General features: G+C 54.8%; 1 protein-coding gene across 1 annotated transcript in view; it reads right to left on the bottom strand.

Annotated features, from left to right (window-relative positions):
- GLT1D1 (glycosyltransferase 1 domain containing 1) overlaps nt 1-12,198 on the bottom strand; it is a 54,126-nt gene extending 41,928 nt beyond the window's left edge. Inside the window, exons 1-3 of the mRNA XM_029921635.1 lie at nt 12,161-12,198; nt 11,817-11,965; nt 2,857-2,962 (exon numbers count right to left, since the gene is read on the bottom strand). Coding sequence (XP_029777495.1) covers nt 2,857-2,962; nt 11,817-11,965; nt 12,161-12,198 — 293 coding nt within the window. The remainder of the gene's footprint in view (nt 1-2,856; nt 2,963-11,816; nt 11,966-12,160) is intronic.

The raw sequence follows: 12,198 nt of genomic DNA, 5'->3' as shown, positions 1-12,198 counted from the left end.
CCTTACCACATTATAGTACAAGACAGAAAGCTGGTGCTGAAGTAATTTCAATACTATGCCATGTAGGAAAAAAGTCTTAAACATTAAAAAGTTCAAAAATATACCTTATGAGAAAAATATAACTGTTTTAAAAGCATTTGATCACAAATGAGACTCATTATAAAGCTGCACAAGTTCAATATTTTACAGAAAAGCACACCGCTGCCGTCCAACAAGGAATCTATGATTCATCCAACTTCCCCACGCTTCAATCAATACCCCTCCCAGATGGAAATCAATGCTTTTTAATAACAACACAATGAATAATGCTAATGGTAATACCACAAGATGAATTCATTCGATAATGTTTCTACCAAGCAGAATTATTTTCCTTCTGTAAGACCATGTATCAAAAACTGCGTGAATCAAAGGGTAATAGATTTTTTAGGGCGTAAGAAAAACAACACGGAGAAAACCTATAATGACAGATCACCTTTCAAGGTAAAGCCCAAACTCTGGAAACCTTTGTTTACTGTGACTCTCCTCTCTCTCCCTCCCTCCCTTTCCCTCCCTCATTCTCCCTCTCTTTCCCTCTCTCCCTGTCTCCCTCTCTCTCTCCTTCCTCCTTCTCCCTTCCCCTCTCTCTCACACACAGGTGCACACATGCACGCAGCAAACTCTAGATTTGGACTGAGACCTGTCCCCACGTTCATGCCCAGGATGTTCTCAGGGAGAGGTGGGTCAGAAATGGACAGATCCATCACTGCAGCCCCAGCCTTCAGGAGCAAGACTGACTCCCACCATATAAAGAGGGGAGGGGGCTGCCTTAGGCCACACCGTGGACCCTGGAGTGCTGTCCTTACAGGGGTCAGGAATGCTCCAGGGACAAAACGCTTCAGAGAGTTCCGGATTCCCTGAACTCGGCTTCTCAGCTGGGAGAGGGTTAGAGAGGGACCACAGACTTTTCATGGTTGGCCATGAATTGGGGGCCTGGGGGAACCTAAATGTCCATCAACAGACAAATGGGTACAGAAAATGTAGGGGCACCTGGGTGACTCAGCCGGCTGATCGTCTGACTGTTGGTTTAGGCTCAGGTTATGGTCTCTGGGTTCGTGAGTTTGAGCCCCGTGTCGGGCTCCGTGCTGACCATGTGGAGCCTGCTTGGGATCCTCTCTCTCTCCTCTCTCTCCGCCCCTCCCCGCCTCTCTCTCTCTCTCAAAATAAACAGATAAACTTAAAAAAAAAAAACTTTTTAAAGACATAGTGCATCTCTCACCAAAGGGAAAAAAAGAAATTAAAAAAGAAAGAAAAGAAAAGGCAGTGAGCACAAACACCGAAGTATCACCCAGCCCAGAAAGAGGCGGAAATCCCGCGTCTGCAACAGCGTGACGAAGCAGGAGGAGGCTGTCGGCGGAGCGAGCCGGGCGCCAGGGACGGAAGGACACGCACCACGAGGTCCCGCCGACGTGAGGGCCCCGACAGCCAGACACAGACAAGCAGAGACCAGGACAGAGGACACGGGGGCCGGGGGAGGGGGGCCCAGGAAGGGGGCCGATGAAGGGCACAGGTTTCCCGTGCACGAGGAGAGGAGGTCCCGGGAGACCTCCCCCCTACGAGCCCACAGTTCGTGAAGCCCTAACATCAACTTACACAGTCGCCGGGAGGGCGGGTTTCAAGTTAAGTGCCCGTCATGACAGTGAGGTGGTCAGAGGTGGTCCGAGTGTCTGCGGCACCGGTGCTGATGACAGGCTCGCTGATGGGGACTCGTCTTCAGCTCATCGGGCTGTGGACGTTAACTGCTACAGCTCCATGTGTGTTAATCATGACCCCAAACGTGGTTTTGTTTGTTGGTTTGTTTGTTTTAAAGAATAGTTTGTCCACATTGAGAAAAATGATTGCCTCTTTGCTTTTTTTTTTTTTACAATGACTCAAGGGTTGACAAGAGTCCGAAGGTTGGGGTCTTGGCAAACTGTGGGTCCTGGGGGGATTCCGCTGTCAGGCAGCCCCTGGCTCGTGCCCGGGAGGGAACACACCACACCAACCCTTGTGCGGAATCACCCGGAAAGCCTGCCAGCCGCCTCCTGGCTGGCAGACGGAACCCTTAGCTTTAGGTACGCATGTCCGTTCAGTTCTTTGGATTCATTAGCCTTTTCACACACTTTTTAGGCGGACGTAGAGGGTGTGTAGACGGTTACGGTGATTATCTTGTTTTATCACTGTATTTGCCACACGGAAGAACGGGAATGACTTTTTTCCTACTGATCCTTCCAAGTCGCTCCGTTACGCAATGCAAATGTCATTTTCTAGACCGGGGGGCGGGGCAGCTGACGTGTGACTGGAAGCCAGGAGTGCGGCAGACCCTGGTCGCACCGATGCTGTTGACCTCAGCCCCCTGGCTCAGGGCCGTGCGGCACCGCGCCCAGGACGAATGACTCTCCCCACAGTGCCCCGGGGACCCCGTCGAGAAGCCCCGCAGGGGACCCCTGTCACGGATGGCTTCACGTAGCTCAGAAACCCATGCGGCTCGGAGCCGTGCCCAAACATGAGGGCAGGCCCTGCCCCGTGTGCTCGCGAGCCGGGGTCCACACGGGCTGCTCTGGGCCTGCCCTCCAGCCTGCAGGACACGCTCAGGAGCCTGGCCCAATATTAACCGTAGTCGAAGAATTATCCACTCACCATGTCTGGTCTGTGGTGGCTCCTCACGGCACAATTCAAACGTGCCGAGTGAGAGACAGAAAAACGGAATGAAAACAGACCCTGGCTTTATTACGGGGAGAGGTAAACTTCCCCAACTCCTGCCTCCCTGAGTCCTTCGGGGGCGTGAACCCGGCCCCAGGGGTTAAGTGGGTGACCCCCGGCACGTCTCCTGGGTATTACCTGGCTTCCTCGAGGACTTTCCCCATCACTTTGTTTTTCTCTTCGTGGTTTACGTCTTCATTTAGGTCGGTTCCACCAAAGATGATTCCGAAAGGGACTCCATGACCTGCAAGATCGCGATGGTTAACGAGGCAGCGTCGCTGTGCCTGCAGCCCTCGCCCGCCCGCCCCACGCCCTGGAGAACCGCGTTCCCAAGCTCGGCCACCGCCTGCCTCATCCCAGCCGGCTCCCCGGGGAGCAGAGTCGGCATCGCCATTATAAACGTGACCTGGAGGTGGATCAAGTCAGACCCCGGGGGCCCGGATGATTTTACATCAATTGGCTTTAAATTTTCACCAGTGAGAATCGGGGCTGGCGGCCATCCATCAAAGCCAAGCTCATTGGAGACGGGCGTGTCGGGAACGACTGGCATTTGGGACGGAGGAAGAGCAGTTCAAAGGCAGCCGGGCAGGAGGTCACAGCAGCAGGTGCCGCGCTGGGAGGACCGAGGGGAGATGCAGGGCGCCCCGGGGCCGCCGTGGCTCCAGGGCGCAAGGTGCACGGCAGCTGTGGGAGCCCCAGCCCCCCAGGACGTGCGTGTAACGTGAGGGGGGATCCGCCCGGGAGCGCGTCTGTTCGGACTGAAGCACCCTGGGCCGGTGACCCGCTGCGTCAAGGGCCGCTGCGTGAGCAGACGTGTGAGGCATAGGCGTGCACAGATCGAGCCCTGTGAGGTGTCGCACAAGCGACTGCCCACAGGGGCTTCCAAAGGTCAACCAAGAATTCCAGGAGACTGGCTGGCAAACCACCGACGGGACCAGCTCTGCGCGGCCTGTTCATACCGGGGCTTCTCAAACAAGCCTTCCTCCCCGCGATGCAGTGCGGCCCTCAGTCAAGGGGACTCGGCCTCCCTCCCACTTGCCTTGGAATTATTTCTCCCAGTGTGAATAGCACATTCTGTCTTTTTTCCCCTCTGGCAAGTTGGCCTTTCCCCTGAGGGCTAAGAATTCAGCCTCTAGGTGCTCAGCCCAAGAGTCACACCCACGGGCCCAGCGAGGCTGCTGGGAAGAAGGAAAGATGGGAAATGACTCAGATGCATCAGTGGAGACCAGCCTTCAACGGAGGGGGCGGGGGGATGAAGAAGAAGAAGAAAAGAAGAAAGGGAGGCGCCTGGGGGGCTCAGTGGGTTGAGTGTCTGACTTCGGCTCAGGTCATGATCTCGCGGTTCGTGGGTTCCAGCCCCGCGTCGGGCTCTGTGCTGACAGCTCGGAGCCTGGAGCCAGCTTCGGATTGTGTGTCTCCCTCTCTCTCTCTCTGCCCCTCCCTGCACACGCTCTCTCTCTCTCAAAAATAAATAAACATTAAAAAATTAAAATTAAAAAATTAAAAAGAGCGGCGTGTGTTTTGTGTGTGTGTTTACACTCAGGTAAAGACTGCAAACCAGGCACTGCCCCACGAGGAAAACCCAGCGCCGGTTGGTTAATGTAGTTTGCGTGTATTGTGTAAAAATGGCCAACAGATACACATGTATCTGTGGTGAAGGAATACACAAAACACCGGTTACCGTTGGCTCTGGACGAGGGACCCCCAGGTCACAGATCGGGACGGGAGGGAAACTTACTTTTCTGTCTAACATTTCACGTTGCTGGTGCTGTTCACCACGGACAGGACGGCTCCAAAACCACAGAGAGACTTAGAAAACCACACAGGGCAGAGAGGACTCACCTCGTGGGTGTGGGCTTCTGGGGGTGCTGAGAGGGGGACGGGGGCTAACGGGTGGGATGACACCAATCTTTGGGGGCCAGAGGGAGGTTGAGGTGGAAGAATAATGAGCCCCAAAGATGTCGGTCCCTCATTCCCGCATCCTGCGAATGTTTCGGGGGAGGGGCAGGTTAAGCTATTTAGAGTCCAGGGTGCCAGTCAGCTAACCCTAAAATGCGAGAGATTATCCTGGATTATCAAGGCGGCAGTGTAATCACGGGGGCCTTACAGGTGGAAGAGGCAGCCAAAGGAGTCCCAGGGCTGCCATAGGAAGGGGAGGAGACCGGCCCTCGCTGGCTCTGGGGATGGGCGCGAGGGTCCCTCCAGAAGGTGGGGAACAGATGTGCCGCAACAGCCTCCAAAGAGAAACACAGCCCCTGCCGACGTCTTGATTTTAGCCCCGTGAGATCCGTCTCAGCTTTCCAACCTGGCGAGCTGGAGAACCGTAGATGTGTGTTCTATTGTGTCCCCGGGCTTGTTTGTGACAACGCCAACAGGAGATGAATACGGCATGCCCCTAACAAGAACTGTCAGTGTAGGAGGGGAAAGAGAATTGCAGTAAGTCTTTTTCCGTGAAATCATCAAAGACAGAACACATAGACACCTGAAAGGTACACACCGAGCAACCACAGAAGCTGACCGAAAGCTATGAGAACGTTCCGGAATGAAAACCATCAGCCCCTCTAGGTAATGAAGCCAACGGGCAAGCGCTCACATATATCAAATCTAATTTAGTAGGAAAAACATCAGACTTGGACACCAGACCACCCGGGCTCAGAATCCAGATTCTCCAGTTGGAAAATGTGACACTCGGAGCATCACTCCGTTTCTCTGAACCTCAGCCACCTCGTCTGTGACATGGGGGTCATCATTGGCTGACTTGCTCCTGAGATTCAGTGACTCGTGGTCTATGACATAGGGCGCAGCATGGACTCCGTGGGACACCAGTGTCACCGTGCTCTAGGCTGAACGAGTTTGGAAATACATCAATCCAGAAGCTCTCTGAATTAAATTAGCTCTTGGAAGAATGGAATGTGGACTATTTCGTTTACTTTTCTACCTTTTTCTTAACACTTGTCCTATGGTTAGGAAAACAAAGCAATGCACCCAAAATTATGAGTGGAAAATTCTAGAAGTCTCTCTGCTGTAGCATGATGCATATAAATGTCTGCAGAGTCCTGCTGACCCTTCAAACCCTCCCTCAGGCATGTCCTTCTCGTCAAAGTCTTCTCCAAGTTCGTCAGAAGTAACTCACTGATCTGATGCCAGAACATAAGCTTCAGGGTAGATTTGTAGACTGGAAAATCCTGGAGAACAGGACTGTGGCTTATTAACTGTACATCCCTTGTTCCTAACCCAATACCTGCTACAAGTTAAATCTTCCAACAGCATTTGGGGAAATGAGCTGAGCCTGGAAGGCGGGATACAACCTACTTCCAAGCGCACTGACTCAGAGCCACCCAAGTGACAGGTCCTGTTTCATTAACCAGGGCCTCTGCTGGAAACGTGTCATTCCCAAGAGTCTGCGGGGAACAAAACCGTCACAGCTTCCCGAACCCGGGTCCTCCGTCAGCCACCTGACTCCACCTGCTGCCTCACCGGGTTCAAGCCTGAAGCAGATTCTCAGAGAGAAACAGAGACAGAGTCTCATCAAAACGCTTCTCTCCTGCTTTGTGCCAATGTCAGAGCAGCCGGGAAACTTCCTCTGTGTGCCGTTCAGGCGTGGGAAGGCAGGCCCAAGAAACGCTCGGTACAAGCACAGCTCTGTGATATTTTAGACGAGGATGGCAAGGAAGCTGCCCCCACACACTCGGAAGACTGGTAGCCACCCGTGGCAGGAGTCTTTTGCAGCCGCGTCCGAAGACAGTGTGCTACTAGCAAAGCTAAGATGCTAATCGGCCCACCGCTTAAATAAAGCATTAAAATTCATATTTTTAAAAATCACATCGTACCTGCAATGTAGCTGCAATAAATGCTAACATTGTGAATGTGCTATTTCTCATCCCGTGAATATTGGTCGTAGCAATTGCGATGACCTAATGATTCGCTCAGCAAACAGTGGCTTCGAGAAGAAAAGCGAACTCCCGCTTGTCCACGCCGTCGCGGTTTTGTTTAGGTACATTTGCCGCGTGCGGACACGTCCGCGGGACCGGTTACAGGTTGGCAACACGCGTGGGCAGCGTGGGTGCACGGGGCAGGAGGCCCTAGCGGAGCCGGCGGCCCGCTTCCGGCAGACGCCTGCTCGTCGTGGTGTCGCTCACAGCTGAGGGAGAAACGGAAGATGGGGCCGCTCACAGTCGTGCCGTGGAAGACCTTTCAGGGACGCAGAAATGTCCCTAACGTGCCGGTAGGTAAACCCGACTTCTGAACGGTCACGGGATCAGTCTGTGTTATTTATTTTTTTATTTAAATGTAACTCATTAAGCCGTGGTCTTGGCTTCGGAATCCGCTTCCATACGACGCCCAGGGCTCATCCCAACAAGTGCCCTCTCAGTGCCCTCCCCCGTCCAGCTCCCCCTACCCAGCTCCCAGGAGCCCTCAGTTTGTTCTCTGTATTGAAGAGTCTCTTCGGGTTTGTCTCCCTCTCTGTTTTTACTTTATTTTTCCTTCCCTTCCCCTGTGTTCATCTGTTGAGTCTCTCAAATCCCACATGCCTGAAATCATAAGGTATTTGTCTTTCTCTGACTTATTTCACTCAGCGTTTCTTTATGCCCTCCGGATCCGGCCACGAAGTTGCAAGCAGCGAGACTGCACTCTTTCTCCTCCTGAGCAGGTTCCATTGTGCGTATAAACACATCGTCTGTGCCCACTCACCACCGATGGACACTGGGCTCTTCCCATACTTCGGCCGCTGCAGCAGCGCTCTCTAAACATTGATCCCAGTTTTTAAAACACACACACAAATAGCAGAGAGAGAGGGAGACAGGAGACTGCCAGGCACTCACAGCGCCCACCGCAGTGCTTGGCGTGGGCCGCCACCCATGTTTTGTTTTTTTAGTTGCAAGTTTATATTGTAAGAGTGTATCCTGTTTCATAAACTTAATTTTGAAAAAAAAACACCAAAATAAATAAAACCAGACATGCATGTCTGGTACTGAAACTTGAGGCGCTGTATTTCCTTCTTTGTGTTTTTATGAAGTTTCTAAATCATCCATTTGTATGTAATTTTTTAAAAACTCGATCAATGCCATATATTTTAGCACACAGTTTAATCTACAGAAGCCGGTTTCAGGAACGTCGGTGCCGCCACAGAATGGAATCCTACGCAGCCAGCGACCAGCACAGGGCGGGCCCCCGGGTCCGGTGCACGGAGCCGCCACGGACGAAGCCCCCGGACACGGCAGGTGAAAATCCCAAGGCATGTGGCGCCATCTCGATTTGCCAACAGCGGTTCTAGTGCTTTCTATGGTTTGCCGCTCAGAGGAGAGTGTGACTTTCAAAGATGTGAGCCTTAGGAATGAGCGTGGAATAAATGGCATGTAACTACCATAAAGACAGGAGCTAGGAAGGAAATAGAAGTCTAGCTACATCTACTAAGCGGGGTGCTGTTTCACCTGTCGACCTCTGGGGGGATGGGGGGAAGGACGGCTTTCCCTTGTGCAACAGGCTTCAGAGAGGACTTCCTTCCTCAAGGCCCGCCTGAGAGAAAGGACAGCCTTGGGCAACTTTGTGCGTTTCCTCCATTTTGCTGAAGCGAAGGCCAAGCATGGTAAAACTGAGAAGAACTGACATCTGCAGGGAAAACCGGGGACGTGACCAGAGGGAGGGGACGGTCCCCCCACCTGCTGGCCAAGCACGGGCTGGAGTGTCCTTTCTGGAGGGCACTCGGTCACGGTCAGTCCGAAGGAAAGCATACTCAGTCCCCCGGCCTCCGGTTCATTTGGAGAACCTGTGCGAGCAGTGTCCACAGACGGCAAAGGGAAAAATGCGGCAGAGCTGCTGCGGCGCTCCTCGCGGGGGCGAGACCTGGAGAGACTTCTAACAAACAGGACACGTCCTCCCTGCGGCAGCCACGCAGCCAGGAAGGAGAACAAGGCGAGGTCGCCCTGCTGGTCCGGAAAGGGCCCTGAGCCGTGCCCTGCTGATGCCGCGTCTCCCGACTCGTGGAAATAAAATATGCTCCACGTGTACGTGTGGAAGACATTCAGACACAGATGTGACTTTACAGACCACAGTACATGTGACGGTGGTCAGCGGGGCCGCCAGCCTCAGCGCCTGCGGCCCGGTGAGTGCACGGCACCTACAACGGTCAGTGGCCACCTTGCAAAGACTCCCAAGGAGCCTGAGGCGCTATGAGCGTTACCCTGGCTTCTACGGGGAAAGTCACAGGAGCTTCTTTTCCTGTTTTGAGGTCAACCCCAGACTCTGGGTCCCAGGACACTTGCAAGAGAATCCACCGCCACGTCCTTGTTGAGAAAAGAGGCCTCCGGGAGAACTGCCTTCAGGAACATCTTCTCCGTTGGCAGAAAACAGTTCACGCTGAAGGTTTCGGGCAGGGCGAGAGCACGGGGGCACAGGGACGCGCTCACAGGTCTACCATCTGAGACGTCCACATAGAGATATTTGTTGCAATGACAATAGGAGAAAACAACTGAGGACAACTTGGGTGCCCGTGAACCGCAGCCTGGCCACACGAGGGGCTCCCAGGCACGGGCCATGCCCAAGGATTGGCAGAACGGGGCGGATGTGCACATGTGCTGCTACGGAAGGATCTCCCAGGAGCTCTGTTAGACGGCAAAAAGCAAGAATATTTGTGGCATGCTCCCATTCATGTTTTTTTTTTTTAGAGGAGGAGATATATACAAATACAGGCATGGTCAGCCTCCAAGATGGCCGGCTCCTGGTGGTCACGCTCGGTGGGGTCCCCGCCCACCGTGGAGAAGGCTGACCCGTGCAGCCAGAGAAGCCACAGAGCTCACGCTGGGTGGCTTCCAGGGCTGGGTCAGCGTAGACAACGTGCCCTCTCGTGGCGAAGCCGGCTGCCGTGTCCTGAGGGCAGAGGAACCGAGGACTCCTGCCAACAGGCACGTGACGGGGCCACCTTGCCCGCGGCTCCCGTGGGACCATCCAGGCCCCCAGAGGACAGGGCCCCGGCCTTGGCACGTGGTAAGGAGTCTTGACTACAGCCTCACCGGAGCCCCTGAGGCAGGAGCCCCCCCGAGAGGCTGATTCTGAATTCGAGACCCACAGAAACGACGCAGGAAACACGTGCGTTGCTACAGGCCGCTCACTTTTGGGGGCGATCTGTGCCATGAGGACCGAGAACTAGTACAGGCCTGCAACAGGTTCCGGGAGGACACACGGGGGAATGGTAACCAGCGGCCTCCGGGGGTAAGCAACCAGACGGGTGGCATGAGGAGCGGGGGAAAGGTCTGCCTTCTGTGCGAGATCATTCTGGTCCATTCGCTCTGCGCCGAAGGCAGGTCTTAACAGGTGCACATCGCATCTTCAATTTCACAGAGTATATTGTGGTTTTTAAAAATACTTATTTATTTATTCTGGGGGGGGGGATCCCAAGCAGGCTCCGCGTCATCAGCGCAGAGCCCAACGGGGGCCCGGTCTTGAGAACCCTGAGATCAGGACCTGAGCCAAAATCAAGAGTCGGACCCTGACCCGAGCCCCTCAGGAGCCCCTACAAAGAGAAGATGGTAGAATGCGCCCAGAGAGGACGTGAGCATCCAGACAGGACGCAGCTTCCTGCGGTGGGGGAGGGACGCAGCGGGGACAGCCTGAGAATGGGAAGTGACGTTGGACATGCTGTTTCGAAGCTCCGAAGCGGGAAGTCACCGTTAGCAAGGACACTTCCGAAACTTCCGGAAGCTTGGCACGTTTTGCCGGGGAAAGCTGCGTCCTAGCGTGGTGATTCCGTGGATAATCTGGGCCCGAAATGACAATCTCCCGAAATGTGTTACCGCTGCCGTGTCAGTTAATTCACGAGTGGAAAACGGCAGGCACTGTGCCGCTGCAGTGAAATGGTCTGTTCCGCTGTCACTTGCCCGTCCCTGTGCTCTCACTGAGGTCACCGAGGTCACGCTGGCTTCGTGAGTGTTAAGAAATATCCCCAAATTGCAGTGACGTCCAAAAGAGGGACTGTGTGCACAAACTCTGATGAGAGTCCAAAGGTCCCCCGTGCACGGGTTAGTCAGCCCCTCAGGGAGGGTGCCGTCGTTCAGCTGCACTAAAGAAGCGCTCGCCCTCTGAAGTCACATTAAATACCTCGCGCTTTGGGTCAAGGAGAGGAGCCCACCACTTCTGCGCCGCGGAGGAGGCGGGTGCTCCGTGGGGGCCGCGGGCACCCGCGCGGCGGGTGGACCTTGTTTCTGGGCGTGTCTGTGAGGGGGGCTCCGGATGAGACTCACGGGCATTCCAATCTGACGCAGGCGCACACGGCCCGGACAGAGCGCAGGGGCGGAGGGAGGGCGCGTTCACTCTCCGTGGAGCCGAGACACCCGTCTTCCTCCCCCGTCGCTCGGACATCCCATTCCTGGTTCTCGGGCTTCCGGGCTCAAACAGCGGCTGCCAGCAGCCGCCCCTCTGCCGCTCAGCCCGTCCCTCAGACTGGAGGGCAGCCCTGGAGGTTCGGGGTTCCGGGCTGCCGAGGGCGGTCATGGGACTCCGCGGCCCCGTAATCAGAGGAGCCAAGCACTAGGACCAGCCTCCTCCAGCACGCGTCTCTCCACGTCCCCCGGGTCCTGTCTCCCTCCGGAGCCCTGACCGACGCACCAGCAGACAGGATACTTGGTTCACTGCCCACTGGACAAGAGCCTGCCCTCTGGTTAACTTGGCTTCCTGCAGTAAGCCGCCTACGGTACACCCCGTTCCTCAACTGCTGTGTAGGCGGGTTTTAGGATCTTACTGTTCCCCTTTCTAGAAACTCAGCTGAACAGGAGTTTTCGCACGTGCCCATTCTGTGTTTGCAAAAGACCCACATGTTTGACTTTTGAGAACGACACTTGGAGCTACAAGATGTCCGTCGAAGACATTCAGGAGAGCGACTCTGAGTGTGGCGGGGCAGCCTGGCACCACCCGTCCCCAACGGGCAGTCACCTCGTTCTAGAAAATTACCCACAGAGGAGAACAGAGCCAAAACATGACTGTGCTCCTCCCCGTTTTCAGCCGGAGAACCGGGGTAAACCGTTTCAGCTCCGTTTTGTCGGGGCGGCACGGGCGTCCGGGTCCTGTGATTTCTGGCGTGTCACCTGTGACGGGAAAGACGTTACCTTGCAGGAGCCGGCCTCCTCTGTAGAGATGAAGGGCCAGCGCCGCCTCCAGGTTCTCGGCCTCGATGAGCTTGGCGACTCCGGACGAGCTTTCCAAGTCCGAGGCATCTTTCAGGACACATACGTGGCCGGCAGCCTCCAGGTGGTCCCTGAATCGACAAACATAAACGGAGGAAGAAAGAGATGGAGGCAAAGGATAAATTGCCCCCCGCGGCTGCTGCCATTAAAATCTTAAGTCAAAGGATTATTTAAATCAAAAAGTTAATAGAACGTATTCTCTGAGTTGTCCTGTAGGCGCGACCGTCCTGAAGTACGGGACACGGCCACTGGTCGTAACCACTCACCCGCCAGTGTCCAGGCCCTGGACGGCGGTCAGGACCAT

Source organism: Suricata suricatta, chromosome 14 (genome assembly GCF_006229205.1).
Source record: "Suricata suricatta isolate VVHF042 chromosome 14, meerkat_22Aug2017_6uvM2_HiC, whole genome shotgun sequence".
NCBI lineage: Eukaryota > Metazoa > Chordata > Mammalia > Carnivora > Herpestidae > Suricata > Suricata suricatta.
Note: the sequence above shows the minus strand (reverse complement) of the source record. Positions and strands in the feature narration are given on the sequence as shown.